Source organism: Anser anser, assembly GCF_964211835.1.
Source record: "Anser anser genome assembly, chromosome: 6".
NCBI lineage: Eukaryota > Metazoa > Chordata > Aves > Anseriformes > Anatidae > Anser > Anser anser.
In genome coordinates this window covers 39,938,035-39,950,333 of record NC_139726.1, presented here as the reverse complement: position 1 = coordinate 39,950,333, position 12,299 = coordinate 39,938,035, and the positions used below count along the sequence as shown (strand labels likewise).

General features: G+C 41.2%; 1 protein-coding gene across 3 annotated transcripts in view; it reads left to right on the top strand.

The window, feature by feature from the left end:
- Nucleotides 1-12,299, top strand: part of SATB2 (SATB homeobox 2) — a 135,874-nt gene that overhangs the window by 71,724 nt on the left and 51,851 nt on the right. For all 3 annotated transcript variants that reach the window (XM_083843039.1, XM_083843038.1, XM_083843040.1), the window contains one exon: nt 7,174-7,646. In XM_083843039.1, coding sequence (XP_083699165.1) covers nt 7,174-7,646 — 473 coding nt within the window. The remainder of the gene's footprint in view (nt 1-7,173; nt 7,647-12,299) is intronic.

The window sequence follows — 12,299 nt, the reverse complement described above, 5'->3', positions numbered from 1 at the left end:
CTCTCTAAATAAAAGCTTAAACTTGGCACATTTCAGCAAGAATTAGAGTTGACTACTGGTTTCCCCACCCACATTAGAATTTTGTATTTCAGTCTTGTCCCTGATGTTAAGTACCACTCTGGGGGATTTGTATGTGCATATTGTTCAAAAACAATTTACCCACTGCAGTATGTTCCAGAAGCTCTATGAATTGTGGCTCTCCTGGCTATTCCTCTGTATAAAGAGAATTAAAACAGACGCTTTTTTTTTTTTCTTCTTAAGCTTAACTTTTCTCTAAAGTTAATGCATGTATAAATTTCAGCTTTGCTAAATGTCTTTCATTTCTTGTGGCTTTTTGGATCAGTGGCTCTCACTCTTAATAGTAGATGTGTCGCGGCAGGAGGATATGTCAGTTAGCTGAATGCCATCTTGTGCGCATGCATGTGGCTGGAGCTGCAGCCATTGCTGCTGCAGGGAACATATGTCAGTACAGTAGAGGTTGGAAGCCTTTCTGTAGAAAAACTGCCCAGCCATTCGTCCCCTCTATTTTGTCCCTGCCATGCAGAAGTTTTTTATGACTACTTGATTTTATTCCTTTTTTTAATTTAGGTATACTGACTGACACTGCTCAGGTAACCTCACTCTCTCAACTTTATGGTTTTAAAATGTCTCCTGTTCCAAGCACAGTGTTATTCTCAGTGAGGACCAGTTGTGTACAGAGGCTGCGACTTCTGTCCAGCCACTTTTGATTTCTTAGTGAATATAGAATGGTCTTCTTCATTTTTAAAAGCAAATACTTTTTTTTTATCTCTAGAATTTCAAAATATTTTTTCCTTCATATGTAAAAAATATTTTGAACAAAAAACATGTTATTTCAAAATGAAAGAATTTTTTTTTGAAGGTAAGAACTGGTGGAGTTTAGATTGGAAAGGGAGGAAGACCTGAAGCTTAGACACAGGCATAAGCTTTCCTGGTGTGAAAGCTGCGATGTGACTGTCTCTCATCATGTAGATTTCATAGTATACATAATCCATTCTGTCACTACAACAGAGTTGAATTCTGTTCATTCCTAGTATCTGAAGGGCTTATGTGTCTGTCTTAATGATGTTTGTGTTCTGTCTCATTCCTTTCATCATCTCTGATGTTATGAGTCAGGAAGGGATGTGTACTTATCTCCCAGAGGGACTGCACAGTTGTTTGGGTTTTCTAGGCAATTTGCACCTCCTTCTTGAGGTGTCCGTGAAAGGTTAGTACTTAAATAGTGGGACAGACTTCCATCACAGTACTTTGACAGGGAGCAAGATATTTTTATATCAGATGAGACAATCAGTCCATCTAAACCAGTATGCTGTGTTTCTGTCAGTTCTGAGTAATGTTTCCCCTAATTCTCGTTTTCCATTTTACACGACCAATATTTATACATTAGACTTTGTGGTCTCCAAAGTGCCTTCAATGTAATGCTTCCCTCTGTCATATGAAGAATGGGGTTCATACTGCTTTATGCCCTCCTTAACCTATACAGTAACCCAGAAATAATCTAAAATTAATTCAAGGGTTATATTCTTCCTTCCTGAGAAGCGGCTTTAGAAGCAATGCAGTCCAGGAACAGCCCATCAGAAGAATATGACTTCCTATGTTTAAGCAGAATTGACAGAAAGCATGTTAGGGTCTGTGTGTCCCAAGGGATGATGTGGATCTCTTCTCGAGGACAAGAGAAAGAGAAACTCAGCTGCACAGAGGTAGACAACAATGTTACTTCACTTTGTTCAGTTCCCCCAACACTGATGCTGATCAAAGGCCTACTTTTATGATGATTCTTCCAAAATACAAAAATAGTGACTTTTCCTTTGGTGGGAACTGAGCGATTTGCAACACAACGGAGAACAGACAATGGCCTTTCCTGTCTGTTTTCCATTTGGCTTGGATAAAGGCCTTTGCTACCCACAGCCAGCAGCCAAACAATTTCTGTATGTGCTCTGTAGCTATTTTGAGGTTATTTGCTGTCCTGCAGGAGTAGAGGAAGGGAAGGGTTTTAAAAGTTACAATTTCCTATCAAGTGTACCTCTCCAGTCAACCTGCATTTTCTCCAGTCTTGACTGCAAGAACAAATGGCCAGCCAGAGGTCAGACAGTAAAGGAAGCCAGTGAATGACTTTGGGTAAATATGAAGATTGGATGTCGAATGAAAATGAGACTCCTCAGACCAGCCCTCTACACTGAAGTGGTTAAGTGGGCTGTGATTAAAAGAAATGAGTAGTTATCCTAATTATATATGAAAAGATACAGAATTACCACTTTAAAAGCACCTCGTGTGCTCTTGAGTGGCTCTGTTATTTACTGAGTAGTAGTTCATAATTACGTACCGTAAGCAAGACAACACCTTGTTGGAGTAGTGAAGCCACCCCATCTCTCCGAGTCAGAGGGTGGTATGGTGTTGGAGAGTGCTTCATCACCCAGGTTCAAATCTTGGTGAGTAGGGTGGTGCTAAGCCATGAGAAATTGTGGGAACCTTTCTATCTAAAGTTTGGTGCTGGGCATAGTGAAGCTCACAAACAGAGCTGTGCTGTCCCAGGCTAGCTTGGTTTGGCCATTACCGCTGCTGGTAATGGCTTTTATGCTCACCAGGTTTTAAATAATAAAACAAAGAAGCAAGCTCTGAAGCCATTGCACTGGAGAACAACCCTGGGGTGGTGACATCCTGTCACAATTGAAGCATGGCAGTCCTGCCGGCTTATTACAAAACTTATTACAAAATGTTTCTTTACCAGTCTCTTCCTGCTCTGTTTGGGGCAAAGTGCCCGTGTGCCTGTAGTACTGAAAAGTCCGGGACTTGCTGGGTGATGGGTGCTAGAGGGTCCTCTATGACACCATTGGAGTGCGGTGCTGGGAGTCATGTTAAGCTCTTGCTCTCCCAGCTGCATCCATTACTGTGTGTGCTAAAGAATTTGGTTTCCAGTGCCGTTCCTAAGCCCTAAATACCCCACAGGCTCTTTGTCAGAATGTTCCTATTAACAGCTTGGTGAAAATAAAGGGTGAGGGGAAGGGAAGGTGGAGAAATAAATCTTATTTTAAATCTCTTGAGCTAGTTTCATTTCAAATGGAAAGTTGCATGCGGACCACCCCAAGCTATTGTGCTGGGGACTGCGTCAGCTGTTTGACTGTGTAAGGAAGATTTGGGTAGAGGTTAAGAGCATCACACAGGGGAAGGGTGCATTGGGTTGCTTTTGTGCTATATCCAGGAAGTTTCTAACTCAGTATGAAGTCAAAATACATTGACGCACGTGGTAATCATTATGAGAAGAGAAAGGAACATTAAAACATGACAATTTGCTGCTCCCATTCTGGGGATTATGTTGGTCTCCAGCTGTTGCAAGGGCAGTGACATGTTGTGGCGGGGTATAGGAAAAAGGAAGGGCAGACACCATCCTGGAGCGCTCTGTGAGCTGCATGCTGAGCTCGGGCACGGTACAAGTTGTCCAGGCACCTTGCATCTGCCTACCTGGGGTATGGCTTCAGGAGGGCAGGCTCTGAAATATGGAGGTACTGTTGTACTTGGCTTAAAAGAGTTCTTGGGGAAAAATACTGAAGAATTGTAAACCAGGCAGCGCAATGCAGGGAGAAAATGGAAAACACTGTCTTGTCTTTTGCTTTGGTCACACCACATATGGGAGGTGGGTAACAGCCTCCTTGACTAGCTTTTGTGGAACTAGCACAGGCATTGCTAGCAGGGGAGCTTTCTTACCAATACTTGAATGTAGGCTTCACGTGTCCATGGTGCCCTATCCTTCACAGTTTAAAGACTTGCTCCTCTGTCTTCACTGTTTTGTACATCAATGTATTCAAGTTCGTAAAGGATTATGTGGTCTGTAAATGTACCCCCTGTTACAGTGGAGCAATAGGAGACACGGGAAGGAAAAGAGAGAGACTGTAATGGGGTAGGGACATTGAAAATGGAGGACGCGAAAGGAAAAAACCCAGTTCAGGAGGATCTGAGGCAGAACATCAGTGTCACAACAGCTTTGTGGCTCCTGTATGCCTTTTTTTCTTAGAGCATTGCTGGCAAGCTGGCCTGCCTCTCAGGACAGTGCCAGCCTCCATCTCAGCATTGTCTCAGGTTTGCCCCTATCCAGGCCCCGCAGAGCCCCCATCAGTCTGTAGTTACCAGCAAACAACAGGGAATCTGATATGGGAAATGGGCTGGAGAAGGAAAGAGGCTTGAGGAGTTGAGTAATGCACATTTTTTCCATCCAGCGTAACTGTTAATGGTAACCTTTTATTATTGAAGTGGTTGAAGTGACTAGAATCTGGTTTGTTTATTGGTAATATATGCATGGCTCTATAGTCTAATGTGATCGAAAAAGGAAACTGATAATAAGGGAAAAATACACCTATGGAAGCAAGTCAGGTGATGTCTCTGTATAATGTAATTGCAAGTAGCACTGCACAAATTAACAGCCTGGCAGCCTTTTCAACTTAAACTTTATTTTTATAGGGGTTTATAACTTGGCACTGATGTCAAGAGTGGGTGGAAACTTGGCAAATGTGGTTCAGCCCAGAAAGTGAATGTTATTTATATTTATTTCTCACCAAGTTTTCAAAAACACTTGGTTACTGTTTTTGTGTTCTAACAAGTAGTAATTTGTTGGTTTCAGTGACTTATTCTTGGTATATTTCTTAAACGGCAAAATAGTTGAAAAATTGTTTCAGCTCTCCTGAAGCTTCTCGTGGAAGGACTCTAGATCTCCAAGGGTGTAAATGAAGACTGAAAGTAGTTCTTGTTGTATTTCCTTTTAGCACAATGCTCCAATTATTTCATGTGCACTGAGCAACATATTTATTGTATTTACATCAGATTAATTCCTGATTCTGAAGTAGCTACTGCACCTTTGGAGTAATTACATTTGGTTTTGCTGGCAACTGTATGTATTTAATGGTATTACTCAGGTACAGGCTCACCTCAGAGAGGCTTGGGCGATCGTATAGCCACATGCGCTCTGAATGGGCCACGGCACAGAACATGGTCTTGAGCTGTGACAAAGCAGCCCCTCTTCCCCACACCCCTGCCCGCATGTGCCATCTCTGTATCAGGGCTCCGGCCCTGATGTTAATATTGCTCACATGGATCTCATGTCTGTTTCTAAAGTTGGAGAATAGCAGTCTAGAGCCTTGTGAAACTAGCTGTCAGGGAGGAGTGCTGACATAATGAGGAGCAGCATTTGAACAGGGATTTTCAGTATTTTCAGCAAATTGAAATACTCTATTATGTCTCTAGCAGGCTGTGTGTAGTGTATCAAAATGGCCAGTTATTTACAATAGTGCTTGTATATTGCAAGTATGCATTGCTTTTCATAGTTGAAATATCCTGCACAAATAAGCACTTAGAAAATCACTTGGGTTGAAACACTGGCTTTTGTGAAAAGATGGAATTAAGAATTTTATTAGAAATGCTTAATTTTTATTTTAAAGTGTTTGTTTTTTTAAGCAAATATTTAATTGAAGGTTAAAGGTTTTGTGTATTTTTTTTCTTTAAAATAATAGAAAGAGGGAGTTAAAATTTCTGAAAATAAAATAAAAATCCTGGGTACTAATTCAGCTAGTTTTAAAATTCAATACTTGTGATGTTCTGGAACAGCTCTAAAGATAGAAGTGGTGAGTGTTTGTGTGTGTTCTGGGCATGACCCCCTCCCTAGTGAGAATTCAGCCCTCTCAGTCTGAGATTAACTCTGGAAGGTGAAAAGAGCTGTCTTTCTATTTAGAAGGAAACGGAAAATCATCAGTAAACTGTTATCATGAGTATTAACTGTGTAAATCTTCAAAGCATTATATAGATTAAGTTTTTTAAAAAAAGAGTTCAAAGCCTTGTACAGTTGTTAATCATTATACAAGATGTAACAGCATTATGGCATTTATGAAATAAATTCTGTCTTGTTATTTGGCGAGGGCAACATACGAATGAGGTAGTAGTTTGCTAGTTGTGTGATAGTGGGGCCCAGGACATGTTTATATCAGATGGATAGATAAACACCTACCCAATTCCACGTAGTGAAGCTCATGGAATCTGCAACCTAGTGTAAAATGACTTCTGATTACTTAAAATTATCTAACTAATAGTTTTACTTACACACTTCTAAAACTTATTTCCTATTTCCTCATTTTTTTTTTGTTTTGTTTCGTTTTTAGAGGAAATTTAGTTTTGTCATATGTGCACTTAATTTTGCAGTTACATGAAAAGATATTGCAGTATTGCTGATGTAAGATATTTAAAAGGGACATACCTGCATATACTATTGCAGTACATGCGTTTGGTTTGTAGTGTTTCGTTTTTTGTAGTATGGTTGCACTTAAGATTCGTGGATCTTTGTTGGACTAAACAATGTTATTTTAAGACTGGGAAGCCATAAAATAGCACTATAAACCAGCAAAAAGGTTGCCATCAGGATCTGTTTTCTGTAAAGTGGGCATTCATGCACGGTTTCTTCAAACTTTCCAGACAGGTTTAGAGTGGTGAGACTCTGGATACAAGAACATAAAAATTTTGTATCTAAAATTTTGCTCTAAAATTTTCTCCTGTCTGAATCAAGGACATGCATGGTTTTGTAGAACGCTTTCACATAAGCAACTCAATTCTGCTGTAGTGCATCCAGGTGAATTGATGATACCTGGTAACTTTTTCCACACTTGATACAAGGTAGAGTTTATGTTGGAAAAGATATAGTTGCTGAGTTTGCAATGAAAAGTAGTGCCGAGAGCTGTGCGGGGAATGGTCTAGTTTCCATTGGATTGGTGTGGGTGAATACTAATTTAGGTTTCTTTCCTTCACCTAGGTGCCAGTGATTCTGAAACACTCACCCCTTTTAACAGTTATTCAATTTAATGAAAGATTCAAAAGCTAGTGAAAGCGTGAGTGCAAATGTCTAAGTTCGTTTTTTAGGAAAGGAGGCTGGAAGAACCTGCTACCAGTTTGATAAGGAGGCTTCCAAAGCAGTGGGTGAAACCTGAGAAATACAAAAGAATCTTAATTATTGTTGCTCTTACTTTGTACTGCTTTTGCTTATGTTTTTGTGAATCTTTTATGCAAGTACAGATTTGCAAACTAAAGCAGGTGCTGTCATGTACCTGCAGAAAACCTTACCCAAATGGTCGTCTTGTAAGTACTAACTGAAATGACAGCAAACTAATTTTTCTCTTTTAACAGTGGAAAGAGTGGAAAGAGAAAACCTTTCAGACTATTGTGTTCTTGGTCAACGTCCCATGCACTTACCAAATATCAACCAGCTGGCAACCTTGGGAAAAACTAATGAACAGTCTCCTCATGGCCAAATTCACCACAGTACTCCAATCCGAAACCAAGTGCCAACGATGCAGACAATGATAAACCCTGGGCTCCTGTCTCCTCAGCTCAGTCCACAACTGGTGAGGCAGCAGATAGCAATGGCCCATCTGATAAACCAACAGATTGCTGTCAGCCGGCTATTGGCTCACCAGCACCCCCAAGCTATCAACCAGCAGTTCTTGAATCATCCACCCATTCCTAGAGCTGTCAAACCAGAGCCATCAAATTCATCGGTGGAAGTCTCTCCAGATATTTACCAGCAAGTCAGAGATGAGCTGAAGAGAGCCAGTGTGTCTCAAGCTGTCTTTGCAAGAGTAGCATTCAACCGCACACAGGTATCCATTTCTATTTTATAATCAAGAAGTTATGAGGGGGCAAAGTTGTGACTCTTCTGGGGCTGCATGGTTGCTGCAGATCAAGGCCGGAGGTGTACCACAGAAACTAGTACAACCACCTGTCATTTTTCCCCCAGTCTCATTGTCATGATTGAGCAAGACTATTTCTTCCTGGAACAGTTGTTTGTTTGCATTTGGTTACTGCAGTACTGCTACCTGAGCTTTGCTCTCTAGCCATAATGCTGCTGGTGTGAGTTCTTCCCTGAGTTCCTGTCCTTGGTTATAAACTTCCACATCTGCTCCAAGAGACTGTGGGAGTCAGCAGTGACTTGCGGCTTATGTCACTTTCTCAGTTCCTTTCTGTGGTAACTACTACTGATGACACAACTAGTACTAGAGGCTACTGCCACAAGAAATGACTAAGACAAGTGTGCATAGGCCTAAAGACAGTCTTGGTGCTGGCTGGCTGCGTAAGAGAAAACTGACTGCTGGAAAAGATGTCTGCCATTTGCAGCAGACCCATCTGACACAGGTTTTCTCACTCAAATAGTGGAATTCAGATGTTGAAATAATCACATGATAGCATCAGCTTAAGCCTAGCACCTGGAGTACCTTGGGTGAACGCAAGTGGAGAAAGACGGGCTGTTTACATTTATCCTACTGCCAGATACCATTCAAAGCATACAAAGAATGGTCTCTAATTTGTGATACACTATAAGGCTAAAGAAATGGAAAGTGGCTTCATATTTAAATATTGATCCAATTTTCTTTTGTGCAATCAGAAGTGATCTTTGAGATAAGCTTTACCAGCAAGAGAAGACGGGCCACATGTATATGTGTTTCCTGGAGGTCTGTCTCTTGCCCCATACAGTGCCTTTGTATGTTCTCCTGGATTAATGATTTTCTTTGGCACTGCCATTTTGGAAATACCATGTTATGAGGGAACTAATTAAAGTATGGAGCATGTTTTTATTACTTCCCCTTTTCTATTAAATTCCTAAGATGGCTGCACTCAGAAAAAACATTCATGTTCAATCAACATGACTTTGAGTTCTGGGGTTAGCCTTGAGGATATCAAATGAAAACTACATAGGAATGTATGAGTATTTCCTCTTTAAAATGCTGCTTTTAATTTGGAAAAGCTTTTCATCCCTCTGGGATCATAACCCATTGTATGTAAAGCCCAGTATAATCAAGGTAGATGGTATTGACAGAATGACACATTCTGAACTTGAGTGAGAGGTCAGCAGTAACATTGCTGGGGCGGGTTTTGCCACTGTCATTGAACATGAAGCTCTGCTTTAGCCAGATGGGGACAGCTGGATTGCTAATATCCAAATCTGCCATTAAACCAAAAGTTCATCCCCAAATGAGAAAGCTGTCATACAACTTGTGTGTTAAATCAACAGTTCTGCTATAGTATTTAAAACAAGGCAAGGTTTTGATTGTGTGTGTCTAGGAAACCCCAACCCTTGCATATCCCTGACTGAACATTGCATTTGACTTCCCAAGATAGCAAGTGAAAAGACAGGCATTTATGAGACCACTGGTCTTTTCCTAGCAGTGGCACAGCATTTCATCTGCCTATGGTGTTCAATAGCAGCCGTGATAGAGATTGTGGCACGCTCAGATAATCTGAAATCTGGACTAAAGCAGCTGCAGTATGTTTTGTTTGTTCTTACTTTACTGCAGTATCCATGTATCCAGTGTTTTTTTCAGATTAAGCAGGACTTTGGGAGAAATGTGCTTTCTTCCCAACATCAGTGGCTGCTGGCGGCATGTCTGTGGGTCAGGCAAACCTAATGGCATTTTCAAAGAACACCAAGTTTCACTGAATTTCAGTTTCTTCAAAGAGTAATGTGCACTATAACTGAGTTCTTGACTAAGTGCTCTCTCTCTCCACACATATGCATTCCTCTTTCAGCCAAGTCCCACATCTTCTGTCTGATCATATCTACGTTCCAGTTGTATAGGAGAAAGAGGGCAAATACTGCTATGATTTTGCTTTAGTTATGGAAATCTATGCCTGAACCTTTTTGATATTGAATGCACAAACACTTGAAAATCAACATTAAGGAGATGGGTTGATACACTAGAATGGAAGATAATTTCTGGAATGAACTGTTATGGGACATTCCTCGTGTACCTAACCTGATAGCAGAGTAGATATGTTCTTGGTATAAGTTTCAAATATCACCTTGTCTTTTGAGAGTAGACCTCTGTTCAGCTGCCTTCAGTTTCAGGCTGAAATTTTGATCTGGGACATGCCTACACCACACAGTACAGGACAATGCAGAAACCTGCAAGATAGTGCTGACCAAACCAGTGCAGGAACTCCAGGCTGTTGTCCTGTGCACTACTGTGGAGAGCGCTGTGCTGCTGCTGGGATCTGAGCCAATGTCTCTTCACAGTGCTGTACTTTGCCAGGTGTGTAGCTGTTCAGACTGAGCTCGCTCACTGGGAAAACAGACCTGATCAGCATGGAGTAGTCATGCCAAGGTAATGTCCTTTGAGAAGGTGCCAAAGCACCATTCCTGGGCAGAACTGCAACAGGAAATGGGATGTTGATGCTCTGTTCTCCAACCAGTTTACACTTGAGATTGGTATATAAAGAGGAGTTTGTAATTCAGGGTGCAAGTGTCAGTGGTTTTGTCAGTCTCCCTATCCTTTCACTGACATTTGTCTCAGGGTGCACTAGCCAATGAAGCTTTTCTTAAAAAATAAAAATTGATCACTTCATTGTAATTTATCAGACACACATAGTTTTATATAAAAGGAAATAAATTATCTACTTCTTAGCCTTTTATCATAAATAATAAGATATGCTATACAGTCCATGGCAGTGATTCCAGAACAGGCAATTCTTAAACATACAAAAAGAGTTGTTCATCTCAGAGATATGCTTCATTAGTCTACAGGGCCTTAATATAAAAGACCAGTGGATCAGTATAGTGCATGCCCAATGAAACATCGCTGTAGCAGAAGAGCATAGGTACATATTTATGCCTTATTGTTCTCAGCTTCTAATTCCAACTCAAAACAATCTCCCCTCAGGTCAGAGGCTGTCGCCCCAAGTAGTATGAAGAGGTGCTCAGACAGTCAGCCTTGCACTGCATAACAGAAGTTGTGGGATGTTCCCAAACACCCATGATGGAGAAGCAAATTCTGTACAAAGCACTTGAAGTGGAAGTTCAGGTCTGCTCTCACCTCCTTGCATTCCCCTTGCTTGGTCCTGTGCTCAGGAGGTGCAGAGATGTGTGCATTTCTCTCTGGAAATGTTTGGGTTTGTTGCCTTTCACTGCAAGTGCCAACCTTAACAGAGATCTATCGTTTCTCGTGATGGCATCGAAGAATAGATGCTGTGTTCCAGCCAGCTAATAATTGTATTAATCACTGCATTATGGGCCACTGCTTAATCCTTCTTCATGGTAGCCCTGGAGTGCACATTAGCCTATAATTAAGTATAGCTTCATGAAATATGTACTGTGAGGCTTGTTTAATAGATAAACTATTCTCTAATTCATTTTAAAGTCCAATGACCTACATACTCAGTGCTGAACTCCACCCCCCACCCACCTTACTAACATTATTTGTCCCCTGAGACCTTCCATCTGAGCAAATCTGTTAAATGAAGTAGAGGAAGCTTTGATCCAAACTAGGCTAAATCCATCGGAACAAATGGCTGACACATGTATGTGTCATGTGTGTATGGGAAGGGGGACATGGGGTGGAAAGAGGGTGGAAGATAGAGAGGTAGAGTTGCATGATTGTGAGACAACCAAACCTTCCTCTAAAAGTTGTAAAATCATAGCTTAAGACAACAGTATTTCCGTCTGCCTGTGGCCATCTTGTTGTGTGCACACATGAAAATAAAGTGCTTCAGTCTTTGTCATAAATACTGTGCTCCCATTGCAGTCCCAGTTTGAGATGGGGACTGAACACCTGGCAGCTTAGTGCCTGCTCTGTGCACAGGAGAGCTGCACGGGGTGTTTGGCTAGGAACTAGCCCAGGCTGTGCTAGCCACAACGAGTGTTTCTTTCAAACACAAATATCCAAAATGAACATTTTAAGATTTATTTGAAACTGAGTATGAAAACCCCTCAAAGTGCATACAGCTGATTTTTAGTAAATACTTTGGGCTAACTAACCTATGTGCCTTCTTTTTACATTATCATTAGAGAATCAATGTCACAATTTTAATTCACCCTGCTACAGAATCTAAATGTTTATTTATTCAACTGGTGGGACAGTTAGAAGAGAGAGAGTTCATAGACCCCTAGAGAGATGATAGTTATCTTCAAAACATTTTAAATGGTTGTGCCCACTAGCATGTTTGTTTTACCTACAACCTGCTTAGCGATGGTAAGAATAGTGTATGTTGTAAGACACCCTCTTAGGCTTTAGGCATCCTAGTGGATGCCAGCAGCACTGCAGCTCTGTACTACAGGTATGGTCCTCTTTTGGGGTCTGCAGTGAGGCACTATTCAAATTGATCAGTTTGGTTGTGTAGCCCAAGAAATGGGACGGAGGCTGTTCTGCTGCAGACCAGGGGTCCTGCTGAGACGTGTAAGGTGCAGGCAGAGAGGACAAAACAGAAGGGATGCTTGTATTCCTGGCCCTGTGCTTAGTTGGCCATTTCCCTCCTTACAAAGC